The sequence below is a fragment of the Gallinula chloropus genome (genome assembly GCF_964237585.1).
Source record: "Gallinula chloropus genome assembly, chromosome: 12".
Taxonomy (NCBI): domain Eukaryota; kingdom Metazoa; phylum Chordata; class Aves; order Gruiformes; family Rallidae; genus Gallinula; species Gallinula chloropus.
Genome location: NC_140097.1, coordinates 11,220,731 through 11,236,511, shown reverse-complemented (window position 1 = coordinate 11,236,511; position 15,781 = coordinate 11,220,731). Strand labels below are relative to the sequence as shown.

At 35.7% G+C, this 15,781-nt stretch overlaps 1 protein-coding gene across 1 annotated transcript in view; it reads left to right on the top strand.

Annotated features, from left to right (window-relative positions):
* The window catches only part of ERC2 (ELKS/RAB6-interacting/CAST family member 2), a gene marked incomplete at both ends in the record, with an annotated part of 332,401 nt that overhangs the window by 165,486 nt on the left and 151,134 nt on the right, over positions 1-15,781 (top strand). The window contains 2 exons of the mRNA XM_084269469.1: positions 5,375-5,404; positions 6,243-6,436. Of these exons, the coding sequence (XP_084125595.1) occupies positions 5,375-5,404; positions 6,243-6,436 (224 nt within the window). The remainder of the gene's footprint in view (positions 1-5,374; positions 5,405-6,242; positions 6,437-15,781) is intronic.

Here is a 15,781-nt window from a genome sequence, read left to right as displayed (position 1 = left end):
CAGTACTTTATTTGATCCTTCAAACTTAAATAATTTGTAATTTATTCAGCTGAAGTGATTCAGTTGATCATCTGATAATAATATCTAGGAAGTAAATGATACTGTTTTCAAAAGTCCATGTGATTAAAATAATCCAGATCAGTTTTTCTCATATACTGAGTGTATACAGTTTTTATATACATTAAGAATATGGAAACATTGCATTTAATTGAAGAAAATACAGAAATATATGATGAATGTGATGAGTAGCATTTGCAAAAGCCAAACAGTATTACTTTGTCTTCTTTAATAGCACATATCTAGCCCTTTAACTTGGCTGTGTTCATTCTTTCTCCGTTTGAGGAAGAGCAGTAACAAGCATTCTCTCAGCAGAGAAGTTTTCATTTTTTTGGCAGAGACTTGTATTAAAAGTGCCACGAGCATCACAGGACAGAAAAAATGATGTAACTGTAATAGCAATTTACAGGCTATAGTTTACATAGTAATCATAGTTGGAATTACCATGTCGTTGGGATAGTATATATAGAACAACTGCTTTAGTAGCTTAAGTAATGTGATACTGTGCATTAGGGAAGGTGCTGCCTTCACTGAAGTCAGTGGGAATTCTGCCATTCATGTCAGTGGACCAAGAATCCAGCTTCGGAGTCTATTATTGCTAAATTTTGTAGCTTCTAACCATGTAATGGATATGTCATGACTTAGGTATAGGAAAAAAAGAGTCCTATGATGTGCTGTATTTACTTTTAAAGTTATTGGTTAACTGCTTTTAAATCCAAATTGATTATAAGTAGCATAAAATCTGATATTATCACCTCTGACATCTGGCACTCTGGTCAATGAGATTTTCCCTTTGAATAATAAACCCCTTTTTTTCTTTATCATCACTTTTGTGGTAGTTATGTCTATATTCATATCATTGCCACTCCTACTGCACATGTGTTTTCAGACTGGAGTCGTCTTTGTGTTAATTTTTCTCTTGATTTTCATAAATGCTTTTCAGTCATTATTTCAATATTAATTATTCTGCTGTATGGAATCTGTTTGGTACTTCCCAGTCTATTTGTGTGTGGTATTCCAAAGTCAATTGGTCTTTTTAAAATTTATTTTATCTGGCTTTATGTGCTTAATTTTTAAGAAAGACAGTCTGTCCCCAGTACCAAAGTAATGGATTCAAGATCCTTTTTCTTTGGCAGTAGGCAACTGTATTATATCCACGAAATAGATTTTCTTTAATAAACTTTACTTGCTTGTCATCTTTCTTCTCCTACATATATATCTATATATCTCCATCTATTTTTAACAATGTAAGTGGTAATGATCCTCTTCTCCGCAAACCACCGAAAGTCTTGAAATGGAATTGTCAAGTGATGGAAGTCAATGGCAGCATGTTCTTTAAATTCTACAAGGCCAAGATTTCACCTTTGTTCCTTTGAGATGGCATAATAAGTTATTAGAAACATTTTTTATTTTGTTCTGCAAGCTATTATGATACTTTATTTAATAGAATGTTTCCTTAGAGGTTTTTTTTGGTTTTTTGTTTTCTTGAGACTAATACTGTTATAAAAAAACCCAGATGGCAATCTAAAACACTGAAAGTTTTAATGCTCTTCTGTTTACATGTCAGAGAAATAAAGGTCAGTCTCTGAGTTAGACCTCTTTTAGCCCATGGCAATACTGCCTTTTTTTGTTTTGTGATGGAATGTGTTTTTTCTACTATGTCACACAAGTGTCAACTCCAAGACTTTCATTTATTGCTGAATTTAATGTTTCTAAAATACAACAATGGATAGAAGTATTTTTTTTTTCTTATACACGTTTATATACCAAAGTAGAGATGATACAGAAGGTCTGCAAATCCTGCATACTCTATAGCAAATGATTTCACAATGTATTCACCTGTGTGAGATGTGAACAGAATAGGGCACACATTTCTTCACGTTGAACTTTTTTAAATGCCCAATGAATTCCTGTGCTAAATTAATTATCAGAAGTTACATGATTGGTTTTGTCCTGTAATGAAAATACAATGATGTACTTTGGAGTTCTTGTGAACCTTTTTCTGAACAGCAAAGGCTTAATTTTCCAAATACTCCATCACAGCAATGTGAGATTAAATTTTACAGTACTTGCAGAATCTACTCTAATTTGCTTAGAGCGGTCCCTGAAGTTAAATAAAAAACCCATGAATTTTAAGGTGACTAAAATAAAAATTAGGGTGACAATCTTTTAAATCTCTATTATCAAAAGTAAGAAAACTTGAAGGATCTTACAAAGTAATTTATTGCATGTAAATTCTGCTGTTCCTTTTTTTTTAAATTAAGTACTTGGTTGATTTCTGTGTATGTTTGTGTCTGAAGCTTTCAAAATGAAATACTATATCTTTCCATCTATTTCTGTTATGCAGAATAATGCATGATTGTACCATAAACTTTTAATAGATAAACAATTCATGTTGCATGTCTGTACCGCACTATTATGGTGCTTCTATAGGAAATTTGTGGTTTATATAAGGAAATGTTACCTGACTTCTAAACTATTTGTAGGACTTACTAAACAAGTGTCAAAACAGATACATAATTGCTGCCAGAATTAGTGAAATTCTAACAGTAGAGTGATATGCTATTTTTATTAAATTGTAAAAATAGCATACAACAAAGTCACAAGACTGACAGACCAAACATCATAAACCAAGTATGCTAATTTGAAACTAGCCTGATCTGCACACACAAGTATTATCATTTACAGATACAGATAAGAGATCAATTACGTTGCAGCTGAAAGGTATGTGTGAGCCAGTCACTCTGAGCCATGGAGACCCCATAAAACTACAAAATGTATTTTCCCTGAGAAAACAGAGAACCTGGGGGGGAGGGCAGGGGGGAAAGGGGAAACAGAAATGAAGGAAAAAAAACACCCAAACCAAACAAAGCCCAGTATAAGAAAGGATAGCAGTAATAGATAGAGACCTTGTGACTCGTGATAACCATGCAGCTTCTGGTTAGAAGTGATCCAAGTCTGTCTCCCATAGCCTGCAAAAAAGGCAAAGAAATCTGCCCTGTCCCAATGGAAGCGGGGTCAATATCAGCAGAGCTGCCTTTCATCTCCTTTAGGCCTACTGTTTGACCTCAAAAGTCAAGTTCCATCTGTCGACAAATCACCTCTGATCTGTATATAACAATTAAAAAGAGAAAGTGACTGTTTCAAATCCGAACACATTTTTCAAAACCATAAAATAAAATTGGGCTCTTATAAGTAGTTCTATGCCCTTGCCCTGGGAATGTCAGGTGGATTGGGTTTTGCTCTCTTATAGTATCAGCAGCTTTGTGTACAACATGAGGATTCCCTTCCAGAGAATCATTGCAAGTTAGAGTACCATGTGCAGAAAGCTCTTTTAAAAAGTCTTTCATGTGCTTTCTCTCCCTTTTTGACTAAATTTCCTTCTTCTTTAAGGTAGTGCCCTTGTAGAAATCTGACTCCTGTCAATAGTCCAAAAATATTCTATAGGAAGTGCTTGTAAAGGTAGAGGCAACCAACTTAATTGATTTATTATGTGACTTTATGGATAACTGTGCTGCACCTTAGTCCTCTCTATACATTTGATACTTAATCATATTAGATTTAATCTTATCTTACAGGTTCCACTTCCTGTTGAGAGCCGTAGGGAAATACAATTGCCAACTTTGTGCTATGGAATTTTCCAAAACCACATCCCACAAATATGGAATGGGATGAGTACCACAGAAAATGCAAGAATTGAAAATACTTTTGCAATGTAACATTAATTTCCTTAGCATGTTATCAAGCAGGGATTATAGGACTAAATTGAAGAATATAATTTATATCAATTATTTCAGGTGATGTTTCAATTATAAGGTGTGCAGTAGATAATTTGCTCAGTACATTCCTGACTGGGTTCTTATGTGCTAGTTGAACATTTGGCACCTTTGCACTGGTGACGCTGTCATTTTCATTACAGAAATCCCAGCATGGCAATGAAAATTAAAAAAACCCCAAATAACTAACCACCAAATGACAGACTTCTCTATCTCTTCTGCACCACTTCTTGTCCTGGGTTAGGTTAAAACTAGGATAGAGGTGCAATGTAGGGGGGATGAAATCTGAGATGAAGCTGAGAGTTCCTCTATGGTAAAGGAAAGGCTTAAACTGTTGTGCCTGTTTATGAAATGATGAAAACAAAGCTGGTAAAATGAGTGAATTATACACTAAAATGAAGAGAAGGGAAAGCAAGGTGACAGGGAGGGTTATGAAGTGACAACCTCTAGAGGTGAAGTGTGAGATTCTGGATTTACCCTTCAGAGAGGAGGAGAAATTTGAAAAGCAATAGGGAACATCATGCTCTTTGTGTAGCTTTATTAATACCTTTAAGGTGGGAGTTGAGTTGTGTGTTTTTTCCCCCAAGTTAATTTACCATTACCAAAATATTGAAATTATTTTTATTCTTTGTAAAAGAATATTTAGTGTTCATTTTTGAGAGATAAAACATTGTCTAATTTCTTAATACAGCTGATGGAAAGTTGAAGTGGCTTCCAACTGGAAATTGGTACACAGTCTCTCACATAACTGGCCCTGAGTCTGCATATTACATTTACGTCAAAAATTACACAGCTGAAAGTAAATTTCTTAATGTAATTAAGTTTATTATTAAAGCAGGAAGATTTACGAGGATGAAAATGAATGTTTTGCTAGTATCTCACCCAAACAGTAAAATCAAGATACTCATTGGATGTTACCTTGCAACAAGCTCAATGTTAGGACAGTACTGTGTCTGCATAGAATTCCAGGCTGGAACACGTATCGTCCAAAACACAGAATTTGAGATGTAAGGCCAGTAAATTTAGTAGGCTCCTCGTGTCATTTCCTAGACTTATTTTGGTAACCAAATATTTCTTCTGAATAAAAATTTTCCAGTGGGATAAATAACACTTAAAATCTATTACCTTTTTCCTTATTATCCTCATGCTTAAATGATATGTTACATGCAACCCCCCTAAGTTTCTTCTGTAGTAATTTCAATTGTTGTATTTATACTAAACCCAGACTTGTTTTTTATTTATACAGCAAATTTTAACCATTGCAAAGAACATGAACCTTCTAGTCTATATTGATTCTGCCCAAAACACGCATGTTTTACTTTGATCTGCCTTTTTTCCTTGCTTGCTTGCATTGTTTGTTCCCTAAACTTAAAGAGATAAATAAGTCCACGTCTCCTCTGCGTAATAAGATAGTTGGAGGACCTTCAGTTCTAAATATCCAGAATTTCTGTAAAATTCTTGTGTATTATGTTATCTGAATTTTCTATGTTTAATGTGCACTGCCTTAAACTACTTGTTTTTTCCTTGCCTGCTCTTTCAAGATGCCAATTAGGAATAATGGGAAGCAAGGGGTAGGCTAAGCATTGCAGTGCATTGTTGTTTCCATCTGTCTGTGATTATTCCAGCCAACAGTTTAAAGCACTTGATGCCAGATCATGCTCCCATTGAAGTTAATTGGGCTTTTGCCATTAGGTTTGATGGGAGTAAGATTGGGCTCTGCACTGTTGTTGTATTCATCGCGTTCTTTCTTGTCTGTGAAACTGCCACCCATCCATGCATGTGTTTGCCAGGTTTGTGCCTTTTTCACCAATGGGCTTGTTCTTCTGATGTTTCAGGTTAAGTATTAAAGATAAGAGAAAAAGGATTATTGGGTAAAATGTCTGCTGAAAGCAACTTTTTTGGTCTTTTAAAAGCAGCACTGCATAAAACCAATTTGTTCCTTTCAAATTCTCTGTATCAAACTGCATTTGAAACATCTGGTGATGCAAATTACAATATGTGTATATGTATCTGTGTGCATGTATATATATACATGGACAATATGTGTGTATGTATATATGGGGAAAGAGAGAAAATGTGATTAGTAAGAAATTTCCTATATATTTGAAACATCAGTTAAATTAATTGGAAGGTGATTTTTAAAAATTTAAACCCCAGCCTTAAAATGTGGTCACTTTAATATGTAAAAACCTTAATGAATCCCTCCCCTTCAGGATTGATGGCATTTGAGTGTAATTTTAGACTAGGAATTCCTTTTTATAATGCTTCTGTAGAAAATATTGTCATCAGACAGAAATACCGATAATCCTTTTTAATGAAAATTTGAACTCCAGGACTGAAGGATCAAGACTCTTTAAAGCTATATAAATTATTGCCATCCTTATTTTTTTCTAAATGTTGATTCTGAAGGCTCACGAGGCTGAAGAGGAGGCACGTATGAATCCAGAATTTGCAGACAGAATGAAACAGCTTGACAAAGAGGCATCGTACTATAGAGAAGAATGTGGCAAAGCTCAGGCTGAGGTTGACAGACTCCTAGAAATACTCAAGGAAGTAGAGAATGAGAAGAATGACAAAGATAAGAAAATTGCTGAGTTAGAAAGGTAATTCTTGTATTTATTGTCTTACATTAAGTGGTATTTTTATTTACTTGATCTTCATTGCAGAGTAGAGAAGTTGTGTACAAAATGCTTTTATAGTTGTTTTGTAAAACTGAATCAGAAATGAGAACGAAAAAAAAAGAGGCTGCCTGAGAACTCCATTACCTGTCATCTGATTTTGGAACTATTTAGATTTCCATTTTTTCAGTAGTATCCATAAAAGGAGTACCATAGGCCCTTTAAAAAAGGGAAAGCCATAGGCACTTTACAGTGACAGCAAGCCCCCCAGAAAACCTTGTTGGGGAACAACGCTGCCTTTCAGGACCTGGGAAATCAAAACTTACCCACTCATGTTTCTTCAGTGTGAAGAAACTAGTTCTCAGAGGTCCTGAAAAATATTGGTAAGTATTTCTTATCAGGATCATGACTATTTAAGAGTAGCTGTAATTATTTCTCAGTGGATCTGTAGTCTCACTTCAAATCAATATTTCCTGATATTGACCAGGCAGTGCTTGTCTTATTTCTGGGAAGGGTGTGACAGACTTTCCTTAGTGGAGACAGTAGGGTTTTTTGAACCATTTGTCTCACTTCATTTGTAGTTGATTATTGAAACCTTCTCCCATATGGTATACTGAAACTTATTTGATTGATAAGTAGTTTCTGTGGCTCTCATTCATTTGTTCTCTCTCAGTGCATAGTTGCTCTTAGGTAAATGAAAGAAAGAATTTTATGTTTTCAAATATTTTAAATAATTGATCAAATGAAAAGTGTTACATGGTTCCAAAAGAGAACTTTACGGGATCTTGTTGTTGTGATTATTGCTATAGTTCCGGTCAAGATGTAACAGTGCTCTGCCCCATTAGGGAGAATTACCAGGAAAGAGGAAAAGATCTGCTGGAAATATTGGTTACCTAAGGAGTAGGAAAACAGCCATCTTCAAAAGGAGGATGTGTAGAGCATCTTTTACTTATTAACCTTCAGAGTTATGTGTCCAAAACTTTCCTTCTCTGCAGACACTTGGCAAAGGCTTAAAAATAATAATAAAAAATGGTATATTGTCATCAAAGTGTCGTGAGAAGTGAGACCTCCAATTTAAACTGAAAGGTTTGTACCCAAATTAGAACTGAGTGTTTACATGAGGACTATTTTAATTGGTGGTGACCTCAGAAAGTTTAGTATACTCTAGTGTATACTCTGAATTTTCGAAATTCAGAGTACTTTTGTCAGTGAAATTTTGGGACACTGGTTTCCAGGCTGTTATCATTAATAAGGGTGTTGATCCTGAGCTAACTTTTCAGAAAATAATTTGGTACCACTGAGTGAGCACAGAGAATTTGTACAGGATATACTGTACTTTCAGTGTGATGCAATAGTTAAGCTTTGCTGTGAGCATCTAAGTGCTTCTGTAATGCTTACAATAAGATATCTAAAATTTGTTTGTAAATTCTATTAACTTCAGTGCAGTTTCTCCTTTGATTTTAATTATGTACACCTTTCAAAAGTAATTCGAAATTCCTATGCACACAGTATATGTAAGTTAATTATTGTAAAGTGGGGGCAAAGAAAAGGACTTATCTAAAAATTGTCTATTATTGATTTCAGCAACAGAATTTCCTGTCTTTCCTTGGTAATAGAGTCTTAAAGCTATTTTCTGCCATGTATCAGCACAGGCATAAATTTAGTGCTTGATGCAGTCAGGCTAGCAATCTGCTGGCAATACAAAGGTTTAACAGGGAAATATTTTCAAAGTGTGGGTATCTACTGCTTCTTACTAATCAGACTCACCTTAGGTTTCTCTAAAATTTTATTTATTTTCTCTTCTTCCTTACTTTCTAAAAAACATTGGCCTAAAGTTCTAAATCTGTTTGTAACTGTGCCATCTGTTGGAGCCCCCTGAGAGGGAACTCTGATGCTGAAATCCCCTTTTCCACGGGTTGGGTGGAGTGTATTAACATTTTCTGTAGTGCTACTACTTCTCTCGTGTGTAATGACTGTTTGGTTTGCTTGTAACTGAAGGGAAGAGCTGGAGCCAAAGCTCCATTTACCCACTTTATGGGAATATAAAGCATTGTGAAAATGACTGAGACTTCAACTGAATCATATTTGAAAATGTTCTTTCCTTCTTGTCCTGCTGTTTTATAATTCATATAATGTGCTCTAAGTTGCTATTTTCTGACCTTTCTTTTTCTTCTTTTATTTTTTTTTTTGGCTCAGAAACAGTGTATCTTCAGCAGTTTCCAGAATTTCAGCTGTAAAGGTTTCTCTGGGGTTTTGTAGGAAAATTAATGCTCTTCTGAAATGTATTGTTTGGTTGATAGCTTGCTGGTATCCATGTTCACTCCTATGCCAATATCTTTACTTTGTAGGGTATTTGCAAAAACATAAATCTTGAAAATCGATAAACATAAATTTCTGAGAGACTTATAGAGTATTGAAGGCTGGGGTTTCTTCACAATATTTATTAGTTTCACATAAATTTAAATTCAAATCACAATAAGGTGCACTTGTATAAATTAGTTTAAAAGCAAAAACATTTGTAATAGAGTTATTTACGAATTCAAATAATAAAACAAGATGCTGAAGACTGATGTTCTATTTGTTAGGAAGTATTGATGCAGAAAGTGTCAAACACTCAAAGGTAGACACTGCATCAAGATATGGGCAGTTAAATGTGTAAGTATTGGCTATTTGACAGGTGAACACTCTTGATAATCCTGAAGAAGGTTTCATGGGAATGGTATGTTTCTTCTTATGATTTCCTTGCCTCGTCAATTGTAACACTTGTGAGCTGCATCACTCGAGAGTCATGATTCGTGCTGTTCCTCATATATACAAACTTATTGGTCTGTTCCTTAAATTATTCCCTATGTATTAATTTTGTATTTTATGATATCGCTACATAGGAGAACCAATTCCTTCTCCCTACTAAAGCTGTTGGATAACTTTTATTACATCTTTCATGATTTATCTGTTTGTTATGACAACAGGTTAAAATTCAATAAGATGTATTCCAGCATAATGTACTTGGAGTAAACTTAGCTTGAGGTTTTTCTTTGGTTTTATTGGTGAAAGGAATGTGCTGAGTTTTGGGCTCTTTTGTTGGTATGTTTTTGTGATTTTAGTTTTATTTTAAACAATGTAATCTGTGGAAAATAATGATCAGTGTAAATTTAATGTGCAGGGCCTAGCCAAAGGGAGGTCACCTCAACTGAAAGTGAGTTGTCCAGATGGAAGGAGTATGTTGTTTAATGCTTTTATTGATAGTGTTTGAATGAAAAGTATATTAATGAAGTATACTAGGGAGTCTGAATCGTGAAATTAATTGAAATACGGTGGTACAAATGCATGATTCTGAAGTTAGGAGCCTGCTGTAAGCTAAGGATGATCCTTGAGACAGTTTAGGAAGACTGGGTGAATTTGCATATGGCAGTGGCATTATGAGCCGTCTGAATAATGAAGCAGAGCTCTAAATAATGAGGTGTGAATCTGGATCTGTCAGAACAAATGTTTGCAGTAAGGGTAGGAAGGTATTAATGTCATCAGGCTCTAGCAAGACTCCGTAAGGAACGCTGCTGTATCCTCCTCATCAGTCATGTTTCAGAAGGTTGAGTTAAAACTGGAAACAGGTGCAGGGAGGGCTGGTAGGGTGATTCAGGGAATGGAGGGCTCATGTCACAGGAGGAGTCCAAACAACAGCGGTTTGTTCCTCTGGCGAAACAAAGGCTCGGTAGGGATGCTTGTTCTCTATAGATATGTGAAGGGGCATGCACCGTGGTGAAAGAAGAGTGATTTAAGGAAAAGAGTGTTGACACATAATACAATGGATATAAATTATCCATTAATAAATTTAGGCTGAAAGGAGAAAGAAAGGAAGGAAGAAAAAGTTTTCTAATTCTCAGAGGAACGAGTGCTCTGGAGCAGCTTTCCAAAAGAAACAAAGCGAATGAAAAACCAAAGTGGTGTTAAGATGCAGCTTGATAAACTTACAGTTGTGTGCTGGAGTTCAGTCCTCAGAACCAGATAATTCCTCCCAGTCTTGTGCTTTTACAAGAATAGTATCTTGTAAGCAACCTGTGTGCATGCCATTTCTGTGTTAACTTTATCTTACTTAACATTCTATAAATATCTGTGAAAACACATTGCACTTCTTGGGTGGTTTGAGAACTTACACGTTGAACTTATTGGGGTTGAGAACTGTTACTGAGAGCTCTCAGAAGCAGGAAATAGAGCTATCCAGTTGCCTGCACTTTGTCCTTTGGTTTAAATCAGACTTACTGGGAGGGAAAAAGGACACTATATAGGTGTGTGTGAAACCAAGGATCAGAAAGGTGTGAAGAAGCTGCCCTTGCCCTTGCTTCCTAAGGCAGGGCCATATTTAAAAATCACCTGTTGTCAGTTGCTTTGAGTGCCCTTACTAGAGAGACCAGACTGCCTATCAAGCTGCAAAAATGCAGGTCAGGAAGGAGACAGTGGTGGTTTAACTTTGTTCATGCCCAGGGACACAGAATGAGTTTTACCAAAGACTGATAATAAGAGATAGAGCAGGATAAGCATGTTACCTACATCCTTGTCTTTAATTGAAAGAGCATGTTTAGTATTTTTTAAGCAATAAGTTATGAAACATTGGAGTATTTTCAGTGATGATGTATTAACTTTAGTTGTCAGACTGAATAAAGAAATTGCTGTCAGCATTGGAAGGGGCTGTATTTCCTGGGGTGGCAAATATCTGATTGTAATGTATGGTGCTTTGTGAACTTCTAAATTATATCTTTGGCCAAACTGCAAACTTGTTTAGCTGTTTTGGCTTTCATGAAAAGTCTTGATGAATGTGGGTCATCAAACCTATAATTGGTTCAAAAGATGACTTCATGGTACATGATAAGACATTTGTGTGGCAACAAATGCTTCCAATATCTACCAAATTTATTTGTTTCATTTGGTGTGTGCATGTATTTGGATGGTTGTAAATAGGGGTTGGTTTTCCACAATCCACAAATGACAAGGAGTCATTTTACTTTAAAATTTCTGTTTTATTCCATGCACAGCAAGGATATGGCTACAGAAATTTTATTTTACCTCTTGCTTTCCCTTCCCTTTCCTTTCCTTTTTTTTTTTGAATACAATCTGCTGATATAACATCTGCTTGTTATATTTTTAAAGAACTAATGTGTTCCTCCCTTTATTCTCTTTTGCTGTCTTCCTCCTTATCTGTTTTTCTCCAAACTGCTGCTTTCATCCCTACTCCAACCAGCTTGACTTCCAGGTCAGTATTTTCTGCTCTCCTACTTAATTGCTCCTTCCACAATGAAGGTTCTCGTTCACGTTTCATTTATTTGGCCATTTAGTTTCCATAATTAATAGCTTCTGTTTGTCTTTTTACTCTTTTTGGTTTTATTCTGCTTGTCCCTGTTGTGAAGTTTTTGGTCATTCCACTTCTTGATCAGAAACTTTTGCTTTTGTGAAAAGAAAAAAATATTTATTAACAACATATTAAATTCATATGTTGTTCTGTGAGAAGATTTTTTTCTTCTTTCAATTTTCCTTCCTTTATCTTTGTTTAGTGAGTTCAACGTTAGGAATAACTTTTTGGTAGATCACCTAACCCAACAACAAGAAGAGTATATGGGGAGATTTATACTGAAGATCAGAGTTATTCTTAATACTTTACTATCACCACTTTCACTGTCATTACATAGTAGGATGACTTGGAGATGTTCAACTGCTGATTCAGAAACTTTAAGATGTTTATGCTGACTAGATTCTAGACCAGCACATAACTGCAGGCGAGGTGTATGCATATGTATATTTTGTATGCTGTGTTTGTATATAGCATCACTTATTCAGATTCATGTTTGTCTGTCTTCCAGGTTTTGGAATAGTTTTGCTAGTGTTTGTGCTTGGGCACTGGTTTTGATTAATCATCATTTTACCAAGTATTATTACATGTCTTGTGGTGCTTGTTGAAAGTAAAAATTGATCTAGTCAACATTTTTTTTGCTTTGTAGGACTTGATGTTGATTTTTTTTCTTTCTTATGAATGGGTGGAAAATGTAAATTATTGCAGTCTTAAAAAAATCTACTTGGTATTTTAGAATCTAATAACTTTATATCATTTGAAGTTTCATGTTTCTTTCCCCTGCCCTGCACCCCCCCACCCCCAGGAGGTATTTAAGACAATTCTGTACCTTTGAGCTCATCTCTTATTTTTCAATTTCTGAACTTGGTGATGGAAACCTGCACAGTTTTGTTTCCTGTGCTGAAGGAGCTTTGCTTTAGGCAGGAACAGGTCGGGGGTGCAGTCATTATCAAGGTAGAAAGTGTTTACTACTTCACAGTCAGACTGAAGTATAAAGGAAGGTGTATGCTGCATAGAATTTGCAGGTGGGTTTCATGTAGTAAAGTTTTGCATTTGCAGATGTAAATTCCAGGTATCGGGCTGCCATGCAGCACATTTGACTAGAATCATGGCAAGTGTCCAATCTGCCTTTATAATGTGTTCAGATCCGAAGAATTTTTATGCCAATCTTCAGAATTTTTATGTCACAGTATACATTTGCACAACATTTTTCTCTATTCCTATAGAAGCAGAACTTCCCAATTTGGGACAGTTTTGGTATCTTAGTCTTATAAGCAAGGTAGTTCACTTGTCGTGGTACAGATGTGTCAGATTAGATTCTGATGTGGATGCCTGTGAACAGTATGGCAAAAGATGGCTCGTTATAAAGAGATGGAGAAGACGAGGTTTTTTTCCTGATGTGCTTTAACACACATCACAATCACAACTTACTTTCTATCTGGAAAATTGCTTTTCTGAAATCTGAGGCTTATTGAATGCAGATCTACTACAAGCAATTTAATGTCCTTGTATTGATAGTTATTACACCTGAATTATAAAAATACAAGTTATTTTCAGAATCATTCTTACTCCTTGAAATTAATTATGTTTACTGTGGAGTTGGCTGTGATAAAATTATTGCCTGGATGTGACTACTCTGACATTTCTATCAGAACATACTCAACATCGATTGAAAATTTCTCTAGCCAGAGAGAGCTTACAGAAGGGTATTATGCTATGCAGTTGTCATTATGCTTGATTTCACTGGAATTCAATGATTAGTATGCAGAAACATTTGTTCAGCAGTTGGGAGGTGCAATTTCTGTTATGTTTTATTGACCTAAAAAATCAGCTGACCTTGCTGAAGCAAACTGTCGTCATAACCCTGCCAGCTTTCATCCCTAGAGTCCTAGATAAGTTGTAGTGTATGATTGGACTTTATTGTGGGATTTCAGTGAAGTGTTAAGTTTTTGCAGCTTGAATCGTCATTAAGGTCAAAACTTAATTTAAGAAACAGATCTATTAATTTCTTTAATTTCTGCCAATCAGTATGTTCTTAGCTGTCATTCATCTGTATTTATATGGCTTTAGAATGGTCAGAAAAATGCTGCATCCATTTTATAACATAACATAGATACTGATGGCAAACAAGAAAATCAAATACTTTATCATACCCCCATGTGTGTCTTCCTGTACAATTAAAAATGTTCTGAGCACAAGAAACAGTACAGTAACATTTTTCTTTTCATTTATGTTACAGCAGGTTGTATAATTCCCAAACTTACCTGTCTGTAGATAAAGAGGAGATGGACATTTTTTCCATGTATAATACACTGACCAGTGATAGAAATTTTCCCACCAGCCTCTGATGTTCCTGATGTTTCCGTGGGAGGTTAGAGCTCAGTGAGATGTGTAAGGCAAGGTTTAACAGAGTTTTAAATTTAACTTATGAGCCTTCCACAGTTTTGTCAAATGTCAGTTTGATGGTTCCAAGAGCAGAGTGATATGTTGTTCAAAGATAATTTCCCTGGAGAAATTGAGATAGTGTACTAATGAAAACTGAGAGAATCTGTGATATACTTTACTCTTCTGAGAGACTGGTTATTCTGAGTGAGAAACATAGTTGTCACATCGGATAACAGGCAGATTGTTGTCATGTCTTTCTGTTTTAGTCTGTTTGCTACATACACAGAATTAACCCTTTAACATTGTGAACATTTAAACATTTTGAAAGAGGTGAAGATTTGAGAACAGGTTATTTAGATTTATCTGATTACAGGTATAGGTTTGAATTTGTGTAAATTTACATTATTTAAGAAACAGTAAAGTAGGAAGTTTCTTTCCTTGGAATTCTGCCTTCTTAAAAGAAAAGTTATATAATAATATATTACAAAATAATCAGCAATCATGGTGATAAACAGTAAAACATTATGAACAGGTCCCTGGGATGGAATAAAATATTATTGTTCATTTTTTATTGCACTCACACCTGAACCTGACTGCTCAGTTCTATACTTTCCCCTTTAAGTACATTTGAAGGGATGTAGAGATTAAAATTATAATTTCTGAGACAACTAGAAATGGATTATTTAAATAAGGAAGAATATTTTGTGATTTCTCAATGTGTTTTGATTTGGAGTGTAAATACACTGTGGAAGTCAATGATATTGCAGCATAAACTGGATATGAATTGAGCTCTACGTCTCTGAAAGAAAAAAAATCCCTGCTTTGGACTGGGTTGGACCTGACATGTCAACTGTATGTTGGGGAAGATAGAACATAAGGAGTTGTTACTCTTTGCCATTGCACAGCTATTACTTTCAAGACAAAGCAGGATTCTTTATGCTTCTCTAGACCTGCTCCTTGCAGTAGTCTTCCCTGGGGGGCAGATCCGCAGAGCACAATTCTTTACCTCTTGAGTGTGTGACTGAAGTAGCCGTACAGCACTCCTCTGGGGAGCTTGGGGTCTGCCTGCGTGCAGAGCTGTCAGGATTCCCTGTGTACACTGGAGGGGGTGTGTGTGAAGAATCGCTGTGAGATAGCACTGCTTACCCTCAAAAGGCTGTGACTGAAAAGAGACAGGGGAACTAAATTTAGGAATTGGACTGTTGGTGGAACCACTTCTTCCACTCACATTGTTTGTTTCCGTAATGCAGGAGCAACATGCCTGGACAAAGTGATTGTGACTGGATTGAATTTATAATGAGGGGAAGTTAGTATGTCAAAACAAGAAATAATGCAAAGTGTACCTGATTTATTTGGATGTCTGAAGAGGCTACTGCAAAAGCATGGAAAGTTTCATTTATATATTGGACGATAATGGCTGGATTGATCCAGAAATCTGGTAGCTCAAGTCAGGAGTGGCAGTCAAAAGATTCGATTCAGAAGGAAATTGCAATGAAATGTGAAGCACAGCAGGAGTGTTTGATCATCCTGATTGCTGTCAAACTGAGCTGGACGTTCTGTGGAGCAGTTAGATCCAGAGAATAACTGGACAGAGTCAGGAGTTCATA